The sequence below is a fragment of the Oncorhynchus mykiss genome, chromosome 12 (assembly GCF_057628025.1).
Source record: "Oncorhynchus mykiss isolate SJ-2025 chromosome 12, ASM5762802v1, whole genome shotgun sequence".
In the NCBI taxonomy this organism is placed as follows: Eukaryota; Metazoa; Chordata; class Actinopteri; order Salmoniformes; family Salmonidae; genus Oncorhynchus; species Oncorhynchus mykiss.
The window spans coordinates 22,521,870-22,544,392 of NC_143033.1; the positions used below are offsets into that span (position 1 = coordinate 22,521,870).

Genomic DNA, 22,523 nt, shown 5'->3' on the forward strand with positions numbered 1-22,523 from the left:
CCCATTTCTGAATGTTGGTTTATTCATGTTGCTCATCATGGGTGAAGTTATACATGTGTTCTCCATTGAGGTTTCTAACATGAAGGAACCTCTATCCAACATCCTGTGTCAGTTTACTATACATGAAACTGGATCATCCAGTTATTGCTCTGTCCAAACACTGAAATGTAATGTATTCAGTTTAGTTAAATTAACTCGTAATCGTTTGAAAAAAAATGCCTTTATTTCCCATTATTCTTTTTCATACATTTTGTGTAATAGACATGATAAATAGGCTGGTGATTCCACCCTATTCCTATGCCATTTCTGCACCATAATGCTTTTTTCCCCTTCTCCACACTGCAAACAAGTTTTCATAGAATTTACAACAGAAAATAAAAATAAAGCTTGACACAAGCTGAAAATACTGCCACCAGCTCCACATTCACCAGCTCTGTCTGACACAGATCTCTCAGAGTTGTATTTCTGTAGCAAATCCCCAGGAACAAAAAAATATATATATATATATATTCACAGTTAAAGTATTTATATATTTTAAGATTACAAAAGAAATGGGCAGAGAAAATGAAGACGTTTCTACAAGAAACAATCTTTCAAAGGGAAGTGGATATCTTTTTTTCTGTACAAGATGCACCTTTACTTTAAATAAACAATTCAACCCTTCAACATTTTTTTTTTTTTTTTACAGATTCCTTACTTTTTTTTACTGATCCCTGAAAATTCAACATTAAATACTCAGTCTTTTTTGTTTAAAAAATAAAAGATGCATCATTACATATTCTCCATGTGTAGAAAAAAAATGCAGGTCTTCTATACAAGTGATCCTGTACAATATAAACATCACGGTTGTTAAACAAATGTATAAGCTATCCAACTGAATGAGAAGCAATGAATGACTTGGTCTTCAGAGTTCTGATTGGCTAGGAGGGCGTAAGCAGAAGTGCAAGCCTCTAGTGCATTCACAAACATTAATGATTCATGAAACTGAATGACAAGAGACAATAACCACGTGACAAACATACACAAACAGAAGATTGGAGCTTGGGGTTGGTAGTGTGGTGATGATTTGATAGAGCGAGGTCTGATTAATTGTTTTAGATTGGAAACACTTCTTTCTGTATGGTGAGTAGAATACTGAGCTGTACAGTGAGGGCTGAGAAAGCACCACGAGGTGAGGACACCTAAACCTGTCATCAACACCACCAAACAGTGAGGGAAAACAACACACATTCATGTTACACAATACAAACACATTCACACGGGTGAAAATAGACAGCATTTCATAAGTGCATGCGCATTAACACAGTTACAAGCGGCAGCTTTCAGAAACACTCTTGCCTTGTAGTCATGAACACCCCAGACGAGTACACATGGATATGGCACTTACAATAAACTTCAATTCATTAACTGACTTATTTTCTAGCCACACCCCATTCCAAGGCTTTTGTCAAAGTCTCTATAAATGTAAATAATTCCTGTTAATTGCAGTCTGTGTGCTTTCATAGAGAACATTGGAGTTCCATTTAGATAGGTTTCACCTATATTTACTATTATTGTCATGTTGTCATCTTTATAGCGCATTAAATAAATGCTTTTCTCAAGATATAACACTGGAAATGCAGTGGGGATCGGTTTGGTTTCCCGACAGCATTGGATGAGCTTCAGGAAGAAAAGTATGCAAACCTAAAAGTAGTTTGAATCGCTATTCTGTACTGTACAGCTGTACTGATCTGAACCATTTCCTAGGACAGGCAGTCTTTTAAATGGGGAATCAGTTTTCTAACCCTTCTACATGTGAACCTCAACACGCAGTCTGTTGTGGATGGATGTCATGTTGGAGATGAGAAGGCATCATAAAGTCAAAGCATTTCAATAAAATCTGTATACTTCGATCAGCAGTCTCACTGTGCAGCGATAACTAAGTTTGTTATGGAAGGAATTATGTGCCTATGGTCGCTTTTGGAAACACTATACTACATTACAATGTAAAGGTTCAACTGTGTAAATACATTTCTGCGGTACCCATCTTGCGTTCTTTTCCCCATTCACTGTTTCCACAATATGACCTACAGAGGGCAGCATGTAGTGTTTTTGGGGAAGACAAGACGGTAAGAAGAGTGACAACAGAAATGATGGAAAAACTACTGGAATAAACCTTAATACCATTTGTAAATTTCTGAAAGCATATTCCTTGATTTTGCATAAAGTAACAGACAGCAGCATACTCTATATTATTTGCTGGTATGAGCAGGTGTGGATTCATCTCCAGTGATATCCACGTTTGTGAATTGATAACCATTCTGTAGCTTAAATGATAAATGTTTTCTGCATTTACTATAAAAACAAAGGGGTGTTAAGCAAGTGAAGGCATCCACGCAGGCTTCTCCTTGGGCAGCAAACCCATTTCTCAGGGCGCCAATCCTACTTCCTGTCTGTGCCACTATGACCACCACATGGTGAAAATAGTGTCGTCTCCCGTGGGGAGGCTGTGTCCCTCCCACAGCGACAAGTGTTTTCATTGTGAATGTCAACAGTATCAATGAGCAGCTTAATGTAGGTGTGTGTGTGTGTGGGGGGGGGGGGGGGGATGGGGGGTACATACCACGTGGTCTCCATAAAGCTTATGAAAAGACTAGGTAAAACTGTACAAGCTAAGACCAGAAAGGGGGAACCATGCTGAATGGAAGAGGGACAAGTAAGAGTGCTGCACCAGGAAGCCAGATGGTACAGCATTGTGAAAATTCAAGGGTTACTGGGAGACTATTAGAAAACCCATGTTTAGTTCTGTTTTAAAGAGCACCTGGAATCGTAAACAATCTTGAGTTAATATCTGTGCGTATAAAAAGAGTCCCAGACAGGTAGCTGCACTGTAGCCAGACGATGGGTTGGTTTTCATCCCTGGTTCTTCCACCACTCCTCTTCTGTCCGTGTGTTTTTAGCATGGCGTCTCTGTGTGTGTGTCCAGGGAATGGGGACAACGTTTGTTGGGACAGTGCTTGTTGTTTAACCGGAGTTTCCCCTTGGCCAGGGACTAACGTTAGTTCAACGTTCCCCTACAGTTCTCTGCCCCACACAAGCAGGGGATCTTCTCATCCTCGATGGGGAACTTGTAATCGTAGGTGATCTCCTCGTTGACATTGATGGGTTGTCGGGAGTAGATGACAATCTTTTTCTGTGACTCCACTGTGATCACCTTGGCGTAGCAGTTGGGCTGAGAAGAACAACACAGTGGTGTTAGCATCCATGTGTTTGCTAGCCTAGCACTGTGAAACTGGGTCGATTCATTGACATGGACTTGATTACGATTTGCTCCAGCTCTTGAGAGGAGAAGAGACACTTACATTGCAACTGTGGTTGATGAAGCGCGCGAAGTTGCCACACTTGGTAGCGTCTATGATGGTGTCGTGGTCCACACGGAACATGTAGCTGCTTCCGATGCCCTCGTCCTCGTAACGCTTCTCCCTCATGTCAGCAATCACCTAGACACAGGATTGGATGGGTTTATAACACTCACCTGTATGGCATGATGTTTTGCAGCCAGCACAAAGTGCATGTTAGTGGTGTTGGATCATTTGTAGAATGGTTCCCATCTGTACATAACCTGTTCTACTCACCTGTCTGATGTTCTGCCCCACATACTCAATCACCATCTCATCAGCAGCAATTGGCTCCATTGCGAACAAGCCCCAGTCGTGGATGTGCGACTTACAGAACCTAATCTTCTTCTTACGGAACTGGGGAAGAGTGTTAAAAAGGACAAATTGAAGTGACACAGTATTGCATTGACACACGTACAGTGTAAAATAACAGTAGTTGTGTATGGGCTGTGTTTGGCCTTGGGTACCTTCAGCTGGTTGAACTTGAGCAGGTCGCTGTCACAGCTGAAAGAGGACAGCAGGCGGCGCTGTTCAGACCTCCGCTCAGACCCAGCTCTGGTGGAGACTAGGGGCTGTGCGGGAATACTCATGCCCTGCAGAGAAATAGATGGAGGAAGGGAGAGAAAGAGATGAGCTTCTACTCCACAAGCTCCTACTTCACCTTAAGACAAACACAGACCCATCAAGACACAAACAGATGAACAGAGACACCATTGATGATTTGAACTCAAGCCCACCAGCCCACTCTCTGCTAAAACCCACCTGCATGTCTACAGGCCCCTCCTCCAGTAGGTGCTTGTTGCTGTTGAGGTATTTGATCTTGTCCTTCTTGTCAATCTTGTAGTAGCCCTCGCTACGGGCACAGCCAGTCATGTGATCCCTCATGCCATCGTCCCTCCTCTTCCTCTTCACCGCCGGGATGTTGGTAGGTACAGGAGGAGTCAAGGGAATAAAAAGGCTTTTGGAGAAGGTAAGACCTTGTGTTGGCAAAACCATAAGCAAGCATTTCTAATTTACTACTTTTTAAAATGCCTGATGACTGAGCAAAACTAAAATACCAGTAACAAAGGGACACTAAAGGAACTGCACTTAGTAATGCACTAGCAGTAACTTGCAGAAATATTAGTAACGGCCAGTAGTAAAGGATATGAGGGTGCTGGACCCACAGCGTGTCGTTGAGCCAGTCGTTGCCGTTGTCCTGCTGCAGCATCTTGTCGTAGGTGACCTGCAGGTGCCGGATGTCCTCCTCATCGATGCCATCGTTCCAGATGTCGTACAGGATGGTCATCTCCTCAAACTCTGAGCGAGGAGAGTAGTGGGGCCACGGCGGTGTGGTCACGGGGGAGTGGCTGGCCAGCAGTAGCTCTTCCCACCCTCGCCGCACCTTACGGGCAGGCTTCTGCAAGTGCCCCTCTTCTTCATAGGGAAGGAACTGGTCGTCAGGGGGCAAAATCACATGCAGCTTTGTCTCCCCTTCCCTGAAGTCCAGGCCCACCGTGGATGAGTCTAGCCCAGCGCGGCTGGGGATGTCAGGAAGAGCGGCTGCAGCATCCATGTTTGCAGAGAACTCTCTGAGCTGGGCATCATGAGGCAACGATCGGGGCATGGAGGTGGGAGTCACCAAGAGCTCCATAAACTCAGTCTGAGGAGAGGTCAGTGCTGCAGCCTTTTTACTCTTGGGTCGCCCAGGCTTCCTCTTAGGTGGGGTTGCGTCAGGGGGCACGGGGAGGTCTAAGACTGCGACAGCAGGCAGGTCTTTTGGCAAGCTGGTTAAGGCCTCTCCCTGGAGGGAGTCAGGGGGCAGGGTCTGGTTGGTCAGGGTGCTGAGTGGAGGCTCCTTGAACAGTGGGCTTTCTGAAGAGGCTTTCCAGTGGATGGGCAGGCCAACAGCCAGGGCTGTGTGGTCTGGGAAGACAGGAGTGAAGGTCAGATCTCTGCCGGGGGTTCGGGGGATACCTGCACTCAGGACAGGAGACTGGGCAGGGTAGGAGAAGGGGCTGCCGGATATGCGGGGAGAGCTGAGGCTGGCCAGGCTGCTGCCAGTCAGAGGAGCATCACTGTCAGGTGTGACGGGCACGTTCTCTGTGCTATTCTGGGACTTATCCAGGCCCCTTGCCCGGACCATCAGGTCCCTGCCAGGAGTGCGGGGCACATCCTCGTCTGTGGACAGCCTGGCCCGAAATGAGAGGGGGAGGTCCGGCAGGGGGCTGGGAGGAGGCAGCAGGAGGGAGTGGCCCTCCATGGCCGGGGTAGGGGGAAGGTGCATAGATGGGACTACTAGGGATCTAGGGAGGGCTGTGTTGGGCTCCAGGGATGCAGGAGCTCCTCTACCTGGCGTACAGGGGAGATCCTCGTCCTCTGTGTGGGCCTTGGGTCGAGTGTCCTGGTCGCTGTCAGCCAGGGAGCCTGTTGGCGTGGGCGGCCGCAGGTTAGTAACATCGTCCTGGGGATCCATCTTAAATACAGGGATGGCGACTCCCAGGTCAATGTCTGGCTCCTCAGCTGAAAGACAACCAACATGCCAAGACAAACTGTCAGTTAAAAGCAATATGCAGTGCAACATCTGAAATGGAAACTGAAACATGAAGCTTCTGTGGTTAGGTAATAGGAGAGGGTTAAGACCTGGGACTCCTTTGGGTGAAGCGGGCCGGAGATCCTCCAGGCTGGTCCGGCCAGGCTCCGCTGCCTCCTCCCCCTCACTGAGGGCTCTGTGGTTGGGCTTGAGCTTCAGCCCTTCCCTAGTCCTCTGGTCCTCATCTAAACCAGCCAGCTCTGAGGGCTCGTCCTCTGGGGGAGGAACTAGGGGCGTGCTGGGGGCCTTGGGCTCCACCTCCACCTCCACCTCCTGCTCAGATGAGGACGCCGAAGAGGAGGAGGACGAAGAAGTCCGAACACGGTCCTCGTCTTTATCCGGTAGACTCTCCACATCTACCGCCACCTCCTCCTCCTCTTCCTCCTCCTCTGAACTGGAATCATATTCGGAGGAGTCCCCAGTCGCAGAGGAGTCAGAGTCGACTTTAGAGGATGCAGAACTGGCAAGTTCTGAAGGAGTGAGGAGGAGAAAGAAACACAAAGATAGGACAATTACAGAGGCAGCGTTTACACACAGAGAACCAAATAACTAACTAACTACGGTCATTGACATCAGCATGTATTTACCCTCATCCGACGACTCAGATGATTCACCGTCACTGGATGAGGCAGCCTCATCTTCGTCCTCATCCTCTTCACTCTCCTGCAAGGTTCAATTACAGAGGTTAAAAGCTCTTATTAAAAAAATGGTTCTACAGTATGATGCCTCAGGTTGCCTTCTCCCAATGAGATGAAGCACCTGTTGAAGGTTGTAGTGGTCAACACTTCATCTCCCATTCTAGGCCATTTTTAGGTAATTTGACTGACTGCTCACCTTGGCCGATGACAACCTGTCAGAGACCTCCGTCTCGTCAGGCTCCTCCTCCCTGTCGGAGAGGGACTCCTCCTTTCCAGAGGTCTCTACCTTCTCCTCTCCCTCACTGTCCAGCTCCAGTGGCCGGGCATGTCGTCTCCGAGAAGCTGCGCTGTCCTCGTCCACCCTGGCCACATCTTCTGGGAGCTCTGCTATGTCCTCAAGCTCATCATCCACCGGTGTGGAGGGCCGCGCTCGCTTAGTGTCCCCAGTGGAGGCAGCATCAGGAGGGTCCTTCCTCTTCACCTGAACACACACAAACACATTAATAATCTCTCCCCTGGATTTGTGGCAAATGCACTTTGCCAAACATAAAATTATATAACTATTTTCCAAAGTAACAGAGATCTTTAGACATATTCTTAGTCAATCCTAAAAGTGTCTGGAGGTACCTTGAAGGAGGGCAGGCGGATGGCTCCTCGGAGGACGATGCCCAGGCCCATACCCTCATAGCCGAGGCCCTCACCCTTGTTCCAGTTCTCCAGTAGACTGGAGCCCATGGTCTCTTTGGGCTTGGGCTTCTCCTTCTCCTCCTCCTTTCCCTCACCAGCCTTCACCGGGGTCAGGGACACCTGGAGGATGAACAACAACATGGACTCATATGAAAGCAAGTTAGCTATCTGGCTCAATAATGCAGGAGAATCCTTGGCTAGAAATGTCATGTCATGACAATTCAATTGTCATCCAGAGTTAGTGAAATAGCAAAGTAAAACTTCTGACAACCTAGCCAGTTATTAACACAGCATTGTCCTTTGCACTCAAATATTTCATTCATTTCAATTAACCAAACTCTTTCAATTAACCAAACTATAAATATATCGGTCTGATATGCCTACCTCGTTTTCACCAGTGTCCATCATTTCAACACATTCAAATAAATCTTCACTCATTATCTAGCTAGTGTGCATTCAACTTCACGGTTAAATTCAAGGTTAGCTGAGCTTTTCTTATTCAAAACATTCCAGGAGTTTTAAATGAGGCCTTTCTCCAAAACATTCTTTTGTATCCAAGCAACAATGGCCACATTCTACTATTAGCATAAAGTTTTAGGGAGATACAGTATATTTTAGGTAACCCAAAGTTTACAGGCCCATTGAGAGCATCCTGTCGGGCTGTGTCATTCGCCTGGTATGGCAAGTGCACCGCCCGCAAACTTAGGGCTCTCCAGTGGGTGGTGCGGTCTGCCTAACGCATTACCGGGGACACACTGCCTGCCCTCTAGGACACCTACAGCACCCGATGTCACAGGAAGGCCAAAAAGATCATCAAGGACATCAACCTCCCGAGCCACGGCCTGTTCACCCCGCTATCATCCAGAAGGTGAGGTCAGTACAGGTGCATCAAAGCTGGGGCTGAGAGACTGAAAAACAGCTTCTAGCTCAAGGCCATCCGACTGTTGAATAACCATCACTAGCCGGCCTCCACCCAGTATCCTGCCCTGAACTTAATCACTGTTGCTAACCGGATACCACCCAGTTACTTAACCCTGCACCTTAGAGACTGCTGCCCTATGTACATAGACATGAAACACTGGTCACTTTACTTATGTTTACATACTGTTTTACTCATTTCATATGCATATACTGTATTTTAGTCAATGCCATATTATTTAGCTATTGCTGTATATATACACTATTCTGTCCTACGTATTCTACAGATATACAGTTGAAGTTGGAAGTTTACATACACTTAGGTTGGAGTCATTAAAACTAGTTTTTCAACCACTCCACAAATTTCTTCTTAACAAACTATAGTTTTGGCAAGTCGATCAGGACATCTACTTTGTGCATGTAATTTTTCCAACAATTGCTTACAGACAGATTATTTCACTTATAAGCTGACTGTGCCTTTAAACAGCTTGGAATAATTCCAGAAAATTATGTCATTGCTTCTGATAGGCTAATTGACATAATTTGAGTCAATTGGAGGTGTAGCTGTGGATTTATTTCAAACTCAGTGACCCTTTGCTTGACATCATGGGAAAATCAAAAGAAAAATGTAGACCTCCACAAGTCTGGTTCATCCTTGGGAGCAATTTCCAAAGGCCGGAAGGTACCACCTTCATCTGTACAAACAATAGTACGCAAGTATAAACACCATGGGACCACACAGCTGTCATACCACTCAGGAAGGAGACGCGTTCTGTCTCCTAGGGATGAACGTACTTTGGTGTGAAAAGTGCAAATCAATCCCAGAACAACAGCAAAGGACCTTGTGAAGATGCTGGAGGAAGCAGGTACAAAAGCATCTATATCCACAGTAAAACGAGTCCTATATCAACATAACCTGAAAGGCCGCTCAGCAAGGAAGAAGCCACTGCTTCAAATCCACCATAAAAAAGCCAAACTACGGTTTGCAACTGCACATGGGGTCAAAGATCGTACTTTTTGGAGAAATATCCTCTGGTCTGATGAAACAAAAATAGAACTGTTTGGCCATAATGACCATCGTTATGTCTAGAGGAAACAGTGGAATGCTTGCAAGCCGAAGAACACCATCCCCAACCGTGAAGCACGGGGGTGGCAGCATCATGTTGTGGGGATGCTTTGCTGCAAGAGGGACTGGTGCACTTCACAAAAGAGATGGCATGATAAGGAGGGCAAATTATGTGGATATATTGAAGCAACATCTCAAGACATCAGTCAAGAAGTTAAAAGCTTGGTCGCAAATTGGTCTTCCAAATGGACAATGACCTCAAGCATACTTCCAAAGTTGTGGCAAAATGGGTTAAGGACAACAAAGGCAAGGTATTAGAGTGGCCATCACAAAGACCTGACCTCAATCCAATAGAAAATTTGAAGGCAGAACTGAAAAAGTGTGTGCGAGCAAGGAGGCCTACAAACCTGACTCAGTTACACCAGCTCTGTCAGGAGGAATGGGCCAAAATTCACCCAACTTATTATGAGAAGCTTGTGAAAGGCTACGTGAAACGTTTGACCCAAGTTAAACAATTTAAAGGCAATGCTACCAAATACTAATTGAATGTATGTAAACTTCTGACCCACTGGGAATGTGATGAAAGAAATAAAAGCTTAAATAAATCACTCTACTATTATTCTGACATTTCACATTCTTAAAATAAAGTGGTGATCCTAACTGACCAAAAACAGGGATTTTTTACTAGGATTACATTTCAGGAATTGTGAAAAACTGAGTTTAAATATATTTGGCTAAGGTGTATGTAAAACTTCCAATTTCAACTGTAGTAAATATTCTATACATCCCATCACATACAGTTTCTTTATTTATACTATTTTCTACATTGTAGAATAATAACCTGACTACACCGCTCACATCATGTGAGCGAGCGTTGCAAAATAAATTTAGAAATCTATAGTATTCAATTATTGCACCCACACTGCTCGCGAGTGTCTGCATTGCCAAGGGCTAAAATAGAAGTCAGTTCTATTTGTGACGCAGATCGCGGTGCAAGTCCTGCCTCTCCCATCTCCTCATTGGTTTATAGAAGCAGATACCCACGTGCCATCTCCTCATTGGTTATACCCACGTGGTTGATTGAAAGACGAACTGTGTTGTCGGTTGTCGTGGTAATACTATGAAAGTTTAGATGCCAATAAGTTGCCATATAAGTTCAAAGAAGAAAAGTCTGGAAGGAGGAGAGATGACTAGAAACAATTCGGTTGACCGTTTTATGTGTGGATTCATTGTCGGAGAAGAGGACCTTGTGCATTTCAGGTAAAATAACACCTCAATGTTCATATCCCAGGACAAATTAGCTAGCAACAGCAACCTAGCTAAATAGGACAAATTAGCTAGGAAGTGCAAGCTAACTAGCTAAATTGCCATAAATGTTTAATACTTTTCGACCTGTCCCCAAATGAATGTAATTGGTTCAGAGTTTGTTTTGATATTTTAACCTGTGGGTCGTGATCGCGTTTGGTGTGGGGGGACAACATAAATGTATACACGATGGCGCACGCGTACAGCCAGTTTGGGTTCCGTGTAATAGTGAAGACATCAAAACTATGAAATAACACATATTGAATCATGTAGTAACCAAAAAAAAAGTGTTCAATCAAAATGTATTTTATATGAGATTCTTCAAAGTATCCACCCCTTGCCTTGATGACGACTTTGCACAGTCTTGGCATTCTCTCAACCAGCTTCATGAGGTTGTCACCTGGAATGCCTTTCAATTAACAGGTGTGCATTGTTAAAAAGTTAATTTGTGTAATTTCTTAACTTTTTAATGCATTTGAGCCAATCAATTATGTTGTGACAAGGTAGGGGTGGTAAATACCACCGGTCAAAAGTTTTAGACCACCTACTCATTCAAGGGTTTTTCTTTATTTATACTATTTTCTACATTGTAGAATAATAGTGAAGACATCAAAACTATGAAATAACACATATGGAATCATGTAGTAACCAAAAAAGTTAAACAAATCAAAATGTATTTTATATTCTTCAAATAGCCACCCTTTGCCTTGATGACAGCTTTGCACACTCTTTTCATTCTGTCAACCAGCTTCATGAGATAGACACCTGGAATGCATTACAATTAACAGGTGTTCCTTCTTAAAAGTTCATTTGTGGAATTTCTTTCCTTCTTACTGCTTTTGAGCCAATCAGTTATGTTATGTTATGGGGACCGCCACAGGAAAGGAAGACCCAGAGTTACCTCTGCTGCAGAGGATAAGTTCATTAGAGTTACCAGCCTCAGAAATTGCAGCCCAAATAAATGCTTCAGAGTTCAAGTAACAGACACATCGAAATATCAACTGTTCAGAGGAGACTGCGTGAACCAGGCCCTTCATGGTTGATTTGCTGCAAAGAAACACCTACTAAAGGACACCAATAAAAAGAAGAGACTTGTTTTGGGCCAAGAAACACAAGAAATGGACATTAGAACAGTGGAAATTTGAACTTTGGTTTGGAGTCCAAATTGGAGATTTTTGGTTCCAACCATGTTTTTGTGTGACACGGTGTGGGTAAACGGATGATCTCCACATGTGTATTTCCCACCGTAAAGCATGGATAAGGTGTTATTGTGTGGCGGTGCTTTGCTGGTGACCCTGTCGGTGATTTATTTAGAATTCAAGGCACACTTAACCAGCATGGTTACCACAGCATTCTGCAGCGATATGCCATGCCATCCCATCTGGTTTGCGCTTAGTGGGATTATCATTAGTTTTTCAACAGGACGATGACCCAACACACCTCCAGGCTGTATGAGGGCTATTTGACCAAGAAGGATAGTGATGGAGTGCTGCATTAGATGACCTGGCATCCATAATCACCCGACCTCACCCAATTGAGATGGTTTGGGATGAGCTGGACCGCAGAGTGAAGCAAAAGCAGCCAACAAGTGCTCAGCATATGGGATCTCCTTTAAGACTGTTGGAAAAGCATTCCAGGTGAAGCTAGTTGAGAGAACGTCAAGAGTGTGTAAAGCTGTCATCAAGGCAAAGGGTGGCTACTTTGAAGAATCTAAAATATATTTTGATTTGTTTTGGTTACAACATGATTCATTATGTGTTATTTCATAGTTTTGATGTCTTCACTATTATTCTACAATGTAGAAAATATAAAAAATAAAGAAAAACCCTTGCATGAGTAGGTGTGTTCAAACTTTTGACTGGTACTGTGTATATATTTATACTCCGGACTCCAACATTGCTCATCCTAATATTTATATATTTATTAATTCCATTCTTGTCAGCATTGTTAGATATTACTGCACTGTTGGAGCTAGGAACGTAAGCATTTTGCTACACCCGTAATAACATCTGCTAAATATGTGCATGCAACAAAAAAATTGGATTCGATTTGTGCTTCATGAAATATTCCACATAATATCAGAATTGAGAAACACGCTCACATGAGACTGAAGTGAGACAAGATAGGAGCTTGCTTTGAAGAATGACTCACCTTGGCTGAGTGTTCTTTCTTATCCCACCACTCGTCAAAGGCCCTAAAGGCCACAACCTCCACCATCTTACGGTTGAGGTCTCTCTTCATGATGGCCTTCAGCTCCTTGACGATGACCAGCAGCACCCCTTCCACGGTGGCCTTATGAGGGTCTTCCTTAGCCTCGTAGCCCGGTGGAGGAACGGCAGGGTTGAACTTGGGCATGCTGGGGTGGGGCCAGAGTTGCTGCCTGTGGCCCCCTGCACTGGCAGCTGGGGTGCTACTCATTGACAAGGGTGGGTAGGGACCCCCAAACTGCATGGCTGCTGACCCGGCTGCAGCCGCCCCTCCTGCAGTCATGAAGTGTGGGTAGGGGTAGGGACCCCGGGTCTGGGCCATGCGACTCAGCATTTGGGTCTGCATCTGGAAGGACATGTGAACGCTGCCCCACTGAGGCAGGCAGCTCATCAGCTCCATCTGCATCATAGGCACCATGCCATGGGGGTAGAGGTGAGGCAGCATAGGGTGTGGAACTCCAGGTGCCAGGTGTGGACCTGGGACAGCAGAGAGGTGGTGTGGAAGACCGAAGCCCGCTTGAGGGGGTAGAGGGGGGAAGCCGGGGGGTGGGAGGGGCATGGACTGCATGGGGGACACAGCAGAGTTGACCACAATTCCCTTGACACAGTCGCCACCGTGCGTGGGCGTGCCTGGCATGTCGTCCTCGTCCGAGATCTCCATGTCTTCCCCAGAGGACTGATGGCTCTGTGTGGGAGAGAGAGGACCAGGTGTCAGGACATCTCTCTACACTACATGACTTGATAGTCATATAGGAAGCATCCACATAATAAGCAAAGGTTCTTTCTAGCTTCTCTACAAATCCCTATAATATCATAATAAATAGCAAACTCTGCCAGCCTCTTCTTTAAATTCCAAAACCCAGGCTGTCTAACACTAACCTTGATATTCGTGTCTAAAAAGGCACTACTAGACTTTAGCAGCATGGGGTTATTTCCTAATCTTTCAAATCATGAACAGTTAATTACACCGACCTGCACCAGGTTTGGCCGATGTAGGCAGTCATTGTAAATAAGAATTTGCTCTTAATCGACTTGCTTAATTGACTTTGAAATTAAAAAAACATACTAATTATTATTTGAAGGATGAGCCAAGTGTAAATACGTACAGCCCAAGTGTTAGTACAAAAATAATCAAATATATACATGATTCTTGGCTACAAAAAACACAACTGTTGATTTAATGTTCTTGAATAGCTGTGTGAAACTAACACAAAAAACTATATCGCAGACAACCAGGTTATGGTCATAGATTCAGTAACAACAGCTTTCATTGATAAATCATATCTGGATGGCAATGAAATCAGGATTCATAAAACAATCAAAACCACAAAGACTGAAAAAGCCTGGGGAGCAGCCTGTGTGTGCCAAACTGCCTATATTATTGAAATGTTTGCTTTGTGATAACATAAAATATACAAGGATGTGAGCCGATCCTGATTGTCAGGCTCAACAGAACCAGGAAGTGGTGAGTTGAGTGTTGAATGGAGCTAACAGCCACCCTGGTAACTCCTCCCATGAGTGTTAAAAAGAGGAAGTGAAAGTGTTTTCTATTCCCCAACAGAAGAATGAGTCAGGTTTCCCAGTCACAGCCCTAGGTGTGGGCCTCCTATTATCATGGCACGGGCTAGTTACAAAAAGTGAGTAGTACCAAACATGAGGAAAATAACCATTTACACATCAACAGAAGAGTTACTTCCCAAAATATTTTTTTAAATCAAATATTATTTGAAACGACAGAGGTAGCCTATTATGCCCTAAAATTGTACTGCCACTTACTCGGCCTGTCAAATTGATCTGGGGTCAGGTTAAAACTTTTGCTTGATGTTTCTCTGATGCATGTCCCCAGTTTGGAGTTTTGGATGAAATTTGTTATCGTGCCAGGTAGAGAATTAACTAGCAACTACGAGCTTTGAATCTATTGCAAAATTATTAATACATGGCTTGCAAACACAAAGCCATTCAAACAGGAAGATCATGGAAACAAATTTCAAAGTACATGACGAGTGTATAAAGTGTATATCTTTATGAGGCAACTAGTTCTGATGGCAGGGGGGGAAACACGAATGTTCTGTGTCACTCACGGTATGTTGTTGATAACTTCACCAAGTTTGGAACAGACCCATAAAAACTGTCACTGTTTTGGTCACTGTTTGCTGTGAAACCAGAATAAACCATTTCCTCTTGTAGTATACAGACAGAAGAATGAAACAAAAGGGAAAGTGCAGGCTTACTATCAGACACTGAAGCCTGTTTACTTCCGGTGCCCCCTCTGTAGCTGCCAAATAGATCTGGCTGCAAGCAGACATCTCCACAGCAATACTACTAATGTGGCCAATAACGTGTCATGTATGGAATGGAGTATCTGTTCCCCCGTTTCCATCTTCCACTTTTTAAACATAGCATCTACCCAAAGTAAGGATGATACTGTTGGTTCTTACCTCCATTTTGTCTGTGGGTGTGTGGTTTCCGAGGCGACCATCCTTCAAGTCACTGGCGTTCTTCCCATGGAGATGGTCTGGAGAACTGACTCCCTTGAGGAGCAAGCCTGTTACAAGGATGGGCTCCTCATCATCGGAATCAGGCAGGGGCGTGGGGCTGACGTCCTCCAGGCCTGTGCTAGAGGGTCGAGAGGTGTGGGTGCCCCCATAAGGAGGGATGGGGGACAGCTGAGAGGAAGAGGAGGAGATGGGGCTGCAGACCATACGCACATCAGTGTCTGACGAGTCGCCTCCAGGAAGGAAGGGAAGCTTTGTCCTTTTCTCCTTCAGAAGCATCTCAATACGAGAGTCCAGGCTATTTCGCTCTGACTCCAGGGTGGGAGTGCCAGGGGAGGGGGGGCAGTGCTTTGGTGTCAGGGCAGGGGGTGTGCTGGGGTGGGCCTTGGGTTCAGGTGGGGGTTCTGGAATGGGTGGAGTAGCTGGCTTGTTCTTGACTGGCTTGAAGTCAGTGGCAGGGGCCATGGAGGGCCTCCGATACTCTGCCTCCCGCTGGACAGACTGGTGGAACGGAGATTCTGAGGGGGGGAACGCAGGGGGCATTGGGGCCTGCTGGTAGGGGGAAAAGGCAGACTTAAAGCTGGCACTGGTAGGGGGAGGTGGTGTGTGGGCAAATGATGAGGCAGAGGGAGGGGGTTCAGGTGGGGCAGGTTGGTGCTGCTTGAAGGCAGACTGTTCAGAGTTGCCTCGGTAGGAGGAGGATCCTGATCCCCCAGTGCCATGGACATAACGCCTCTCCGGTCTCCGGTTATAGGCATCCTGGAACTTGCTCTCGTGTCTGCGAGACTTGTAGCCTCCAGAGCCTTCGGCCCGGCTAGACTGATAGGCTGGGGTGGCCTGCCTGCTGGAATAGTTGGAGTCCTGAGAGAAGGGTGTACTGGTCTGGCGCGGGGTGTGAGGGGTGCCCTGGGACTGCGGAGTGTCTTGCCTTAGGCTAGAGTAGGCCGTATCCTGGGACAGAGGGGTGGTGTTGGAGGCGGTGCTGCTGGGGGTCACTATGCCTCCCACTGCAGTAGACGAGCTGCTTTCAGAGAGCCGGCGCAGGGGCTCACAGGCCTGAGGAGGGACACACCAAACTCTGCTTAGGAAACACACTCACAGAAGGCACTTCATACATTCAACTGCTGAAACCTATATAACATCCATCAGCATGGCTATATTGCCCATTTAATGTCACAATCAAGTTCAGGCTTTAAAAGGAAAATAATGCAACCTCATGCATCTTGAGCACACAGCAACTGTTATGATTTAACCTAATTAACAGGCCAATAATTATATCTAAAGATGTAGGGTCAGATTGTAGTTTTTCCCAATATGCATTAATTCAAACCGCTGAAGACAGCCGAGTATTGCTTGCAGGAGAAGCTGTGCAGTAAGGCTATGGCTCAAAGGCAGGCTTACAACAGCTCTGCCCCTTTCCTTTGCAGGCAGGCAGAGGTTCTAGACAACATTCCTTCCTGGGCCCCATTTTACCACCTGCTGCACTAATAAACTGGATTAGAGATAAGGGTGTCAGCTTATATTGGCTGGGGGTCACAGAGACTCACTGGAGTACAGCGCAGTAACAATGATTCAGGAATGGGGCAACAGTTTTCACCAAACAAACCTTTGAAGCTGGAAAAGCTACTGACTTAACTATGTCTTCATCTGAAATACCTTTCTGATGACATACAATAAACTCATACTGGCTGGTCTGCAGTTGACTATGGGACACTTTTCATTTTCAATAATGCAAAGCTCCTTAAAGCTGAGAGAACCAGGCTTATGCGCAGAACTTTACAATCTGTTCAAGGTACTAGGCCAGGGCCTTGGCTATCAGTTGGCACTGCAGAAATACTAGTTATGCAAACATGAAAAGGTAAATCAAATAGAATGTTCAGACAAATTAAACACGCTTACCTTTCCTGCGATCCTGTTTTGGAACACTTGCAAATTGTCTCAAATACAACATAACATGGTGCTGCTAAACATCCAACAAAAAAGTGGTGGTCTTACCAGAAGAGCTTCTGCAAGGCTACGAGGGGACACTTGTCTGGCCTCCTCTCCTCCCACTGGAAGTGTCCGAGGGGTGAAGGTGCCATTCAACAGTAGCTGGAAGTACCTAAGGCGATTCTCACCTGGATGGATAAGGTTAAGATATGGTTCAATAAGTGAAATATTTCTTTTTTTCAGTAGCCTTAGCAACTAGACTCATAGTAAATGCAAATCCGGGGCACTAAAATTTGTATGATATGGTTGTGTGAAATTTGTTGATGTCTATCATTCATTTCGTATGATACTTACTGTATGTTAAGAACATAGAGAATGATAGAGGTCTCTAGTGGCCAAAAAGCAGTATTTGCATGGGCAGCGCAATGGAGGGCGTCCACTATTTTAATGTAGTCAATTGGGTGGGACTCCCAACTTCATTGGCTGATCCCTCTTGGTGACCATGTTGGATTCATGTCCAACCGGGTCATCAGGCAGGATCAGCCAATTGTGAAGAAAATGTACTACTTCAAAATGGAGATTACCTCAATGGCCCATGCTGTCACAGAAGCAATAATTAATTATAATTCATATTTGTTAGAAATTCCAATTTGTATGATGTTACAAATGCAATTCGTACAATATGTTACAAATTTGCAATACGTATGGTATGTTACAAATGCCAACTTGTTGTGGCTAACTTTAGCTAGGTGGCTAACATGCTAAGTAGGTGCAAAGTAATAAGTAGTTGCAAAGTTGCTAATTAGCTCAAATACTAATGTTGTCGGTGATGAGGTTCAAACATGCAACCTTTGGGTTGCTAGACCTTCGCATTTTACACCCAACCAAGGAGGGGGTCCTTTCGTTTTTGCCTTAAGTAACCTCCTGTCTTATGTAACCATACCAAAAGTAACATATTATACTAATTTGAGTGTCCTGGATTTTCATTTACTGTTATGTCTAGTCTATGAGACCAGGCTGACCTTAGAGGTGTGTAAGAACATCATCATTCACAGCAATAAATACACAATAATGTGTGGTATATTATTAAATATAAAATAAAATACAACTTGAAAACAGAGTTTCTGCATGTGGAGTTTTCCACAAGGCAAATGTTCTAGTGACATTTAATTTGAATTGTAAATTTATCGGCATATGGTAAATCAATGTCAACGATATATGCGTACTATTGCAGGCAGGTGAAATTATAATGATAAATTGGTACTCAGTAAGCCTTAGATTTTCTGCTTGATCTCCAGCCTCTCATTATATAGGCTACCAGTTTAAATGAAATGCGGCAATGAGCACTTTCCCTATGACCCTCTGCTGATGTAAGAGGAACCACTGTCTATTTAAGAGATTAAGAGAATAGTGGTGCTTCCAAGACAATTAGGAACTCATGAGGTCAGTGATCTTCAGGTCCGAAAGTCAGAGCTCTAGAAAGATGACCATTCAAAAGATTTTTCCCAGGTCGAGTTCGTTTTCACCCCCAGAGTTCCCAGTTGTCGTGAACGCACTGATGTTGGAAATTTCCGAGTTCCCAATTATTTTGAACAGGGCAAAAAAAATTACAGCGTCATGATACGAGTAAATTCTAAATATGATACACGATATTCCATTTAACCGGGGAAATAGGCGAAAGTCCTTCATTACTGATGTTAATGGCTACAGACATATATTAACATGATAAATATTAACATGGTAAAATGCAGCCAACGTCAACAAGTAAAATATTGTTTAGTGAAATATATATATATTTCGGCTATAAAGTTGCTTTAGAATTAGTAAAACAAATCCTAAGTAATTCAAGCATAATTGTATTATAGGCGTTTATTACAGGCACATAAATAATTAAACAGCTATAACTAATTCAATGATGACTGCCATAATTGAATATAAATCAAATAAACCAAACGAAACTGCGTTTTATCTTTATTCATGTCGGAAAATACCATTCTGTAGTTTGCACACGCTATTGATGCTCGTGGGCTCGTGGGTAAATCGCACTTACATTCATTTGAAAGTGCTCTGGTTACCAAGCAACCACCGTAAACGTAGGCTATACACGTGACTAAATGTTGTCCTCCAAAAATGAAATTAGTGACGTTTTATAAATAAAATATCAAGTTTTCACGTATGCATAAATGTTGTTTCTACAACTGAGAATGAATTGCACATGATTTATAAATACTCTCACACACATATATATATATATATACATATATATATATATATAGCCCATGTAAAGATGTATTACCTTTGGGATCCAGCTCCAGGTGGATGATGTTGCCCATAACTGACGTGTTGTGAAGAGTCTGGACAGCATCTTTGGCTGCTTTTACAGTTCCAAAAACAACTTTGGCTATTCCTAAATGCTTTTTGTTCTTCGGATTGTATAGAATTTCCACCTCTTCTATGTCCCCAAATTTCTTGCACATGTCAGTCAAAAAACCTTCTCTGATGTTATCGTTCAGCCTCGCAAACGTCACCTCCTTGGGAGGCACGCGGCCGATGTAACATTCATCAATCTGGAGAAAGAAAATAGTTACATTAAATTATGAATGTTACATTTATTTAGACTACAGTACATTTGTCCAGTAGCCGTTGAAACCTGAATTCTAGGCTGCAATGTGACCAACAAACATTTTTTTCACGTAGCCTATGCCCGATTAAATATAATATTTTTGGACATCTGCAGTTTACATTTTGAGAAACCAAATAACCACGATAGAATAGTCTTGACATACAACATCCAAAATGTGTTCATGCTGTAAGGGATAATAGCTTAGCATGTGTTGCCTGTCTGTAGAACTACATCCTAAATAAAAAGCATGACACTTCCATCAACAATGTCGAGGGGGTGTGTCAGGCTACTTAAAACTTCGGAACCTTAGAAAAGGCTATAGCCCCAAAACATAAAAAGCATGGCACATTTTGTTAAGATCTGAGAGGGGGTGTGACTGATTACCCTACCTTAAACTTCGGAACTGGGAGATCCGTCTCCTTATACTTCGTCCATAGACGACCGATTCTCGGGTCTCGGACGATATCCACTGGTGGCATCCCAGGGTTCTGTAGAACGATAAAATGTAACTATTCCAGAAGTTCTGACAAGCAGGAAGAATATGACGCGCCGATTGCCGATATGTCAAGACGGGGTTTACACCAGACACCACTAGTCATGAAAAAGGTTAGAGTTTAATTAAATTGCTTGGATAAACCTTTGACTGCGTTTAACGACGGGATGGTGACACTTCTGATGCACTGTGTCATGTGCAGAAAGTAACGTATCAATCGTGAGGCAAACACTGCAACAATGTAGCTAAGTGTTTCTCTTTTCGAATACGGATGTATAACTTACGGGCATGTTAAAAGTCGTTCCATCATAGCGATACAATTTGTGCGATCCCTTTTTCAACGCTGGGTCAATAATCAACTTGTAACTTCTACAATGGTGACTTCGTTTCTCCCCCGAACTGCAAACGGGATGGTGGTTGTCCATGCCGTTTGCCAAACCTGTGTAGAAATGTCAAGAAGATGAGAACAACACAGACTTGCGCACAAACACTCGTTAGGTTACATTGTAGCGATAGCTTTGCAAATACTATGAGGAAAACGGGGATTACAAGCGTATCCCAGTTACAGAAACAGACATTACAGAGGAAGGAAAAAAAGAGCAAGCTTACTTGAACTCTGCTTTCTGCCATGGTCTTCGTTTAGTCTGTTTCTTTCCCCTGGCTTGGACATGTTTTGTCCGATCGAACTTATTTTAATAATCAAACGGCGAGATAATTTATCTTACTGATTACATTACATGATTCAAAGAATACTGCCTCCCTTTTTGCGAGCCAACACATATTGTGCCTCCAGTCTGGGGTTTCTGTCTCTCTCACAATAGTATTGAGCTTCGCTACCCCTCATACCATTCGCACTTTCGATTTGAGGTTCTTTACATATGCGTACATTTTGTAATATTATTGGACCATTTTAAACACACAACACATTAATAAATAAAGATATGTAATTGCATTTAAATGTAAATATTAGAAGTTGTTGTATAGTGTATTTTTAGCTCGCACATTGGGCATGAAATAAGTGTTGAATCTACCGCCTACTTTTACTCAAAGAGCAAACAAGATGGACATAGGTCGATGCAAGTTCTGTCTAAGCACAGATCTAGGGTCATTATAACGTTTTAATTCCTGATTGTAAACGTTAGCCTTAGGATATTAAACCTGACCCTAGAGCTGTGTTTATGGGCAATTCTCAGGAAATATGTTGGGTCTGTTTACAATACATTACATAAATAAAACATAAATTAAATACATTTTAAGACTATAGACTAGGCCTACATTATAACCTACATTGTCTGTAATACCCTTATAATATTCAAAGGCCAAATATGGGTACATTTTAAGGTAACTGTTTATTTTAACTGACATGTTTTTCATTATAATCTGTTTCATTGTCTTTTTGATATGTTGTGTTATGTTGGCTGAGGAGATGTGCCATCCATTGCTTGATATTTTTGCAGTGCCTGGGCAATTGGCTGGTTAACGTTAGCAGTTCCACCAGCCAATCAGAGTGAAGCACCATTTTAGCTTCTGCTATTAGAGGCACGGCTGAGGAATCTTTCAACAGAGAGCAGAGAGAGGGGGCTGGGCGCGCTCTCAGCAGCCATTTTCCTGAAATGGGACTCAATGGCCAATATGGGTTTCCTTTGTTTCAAAAGGGATCTTATACTTTATTTCCACATCTCTTTCTGGACTATGATAAATAACAATGATTCCCCATTGACAGGATGGAGAAGAAGGAAGATAAAATACTGGATGTTATCCCTTTGACATTTTTAACCTTTTTCCTTCTCTGCTTGGAATCCATCTTTGTCCTAACTAGGTCATGGCACACCCATATAAAATTATTTTGGATTCTAAAGTAAAAAGAAACAAGTCTAGTGAATAAACAGCTTGTAGTTTGAAGTTGTTATGAAGAAAAGCACAGTAAATGTAAAATGAAATTGTGTAATGGCATTTTGTTGACATTGCACTGTAAATGGCCATGTATGATTTATAGCATGTGTAAGTTAAACTGTGTTACCTTTTGTATATGTAGGAAATGTGAACTTATTGTTATTAAAGTATCACTATACTGTTATTTTTATTGACTTGGTCATTTTGGAGTAATGGTGTCCGTAGAATTTTTAACTCTCTTCAATACATTAATTTGCATACTGTTTTAACTATATCCATCAGAGGCTAAGTATATTTGCTCATCTAATGTCAGCACATAA

At 43.6% G+C, this 22,523-nt stretch overlaps 1 protein-coding gene across 4 annotated transcripts in view; it reads right to left on the reverse strand.

Moving 5' to 3' along the window:
• The window catches only part of LOC110537198 (histone-lysine N-methyltransferase SETD1B-A), a 24,896-nt gene continuing 2,373 nt past the window's right edge, over positions 1-22,523 (reverse strand). For 3 of the 4 annotated variants that reach the window (XM_090191999.1, XM_021623048.3, XM_090191998.1), the window contains 16 exons: positions 20,595-20,749; positions 20,207-20,305; positions 19,491-19,761; positions 17,261-17,382; positions 15,209-16,321; positions 12,715-13,455; positions 7,215-7,394; positions 6,784-7,068; positions 6,537-6,612; positions 6,000-6,419; positions 4,527-5,879; positions 4,140-4,306; positions 3,845-3,970; positions 3,615-3,734; positions 3,342-3,479; positions 1-3,211 (listed from right to left, as the gene is read on the reverse strand). In XM_090191999.1, coding sequence (XP_090048125.1) covers positions 3,038-3,211; positions 3,342-3,479; positions 3,615-3,734; positions 3,845-3,970; positions 4,140-4,306; positions 4,527-5,879; positions 6,000-6,419; positions 6,537-6,612; positions 6,784-7,068; positions 7,215-7,394; positions 12,715-13,455; positions 15,209-16,321; positions 17,261-17,382; positions 19,491-19,761; positions 20,207-20,305; positions 20,595-20,735 — 5,526 coding nt within the window. In that variant the 5' untranslated portion in view covers positions 20,736-20,749 and the 3' untranslated portion in view covers positions 1-3,037. Of the gene's footprint in view, positions 3,212-3,341; positions 3,480-3,614; positions 3,735-3,844; positions 3,971-4,139; positions 4,307-4,526; positions 5,880-5,999; positions 6,420-6,536; positions 6,613-6,783; positions 7,069-7,214; positions 7,395-12,714; positions 13,456-15,208; positions 16,322-17,260; positions 17,383-19,490; positions 19,762-20,206; positions 20,306-20,594; positions 20,750-20,919; positions 21,162-22,523 lie in introns of those variants that run through there. The other variant, XM_021623047.3, reaches the window with a different exon arrangement.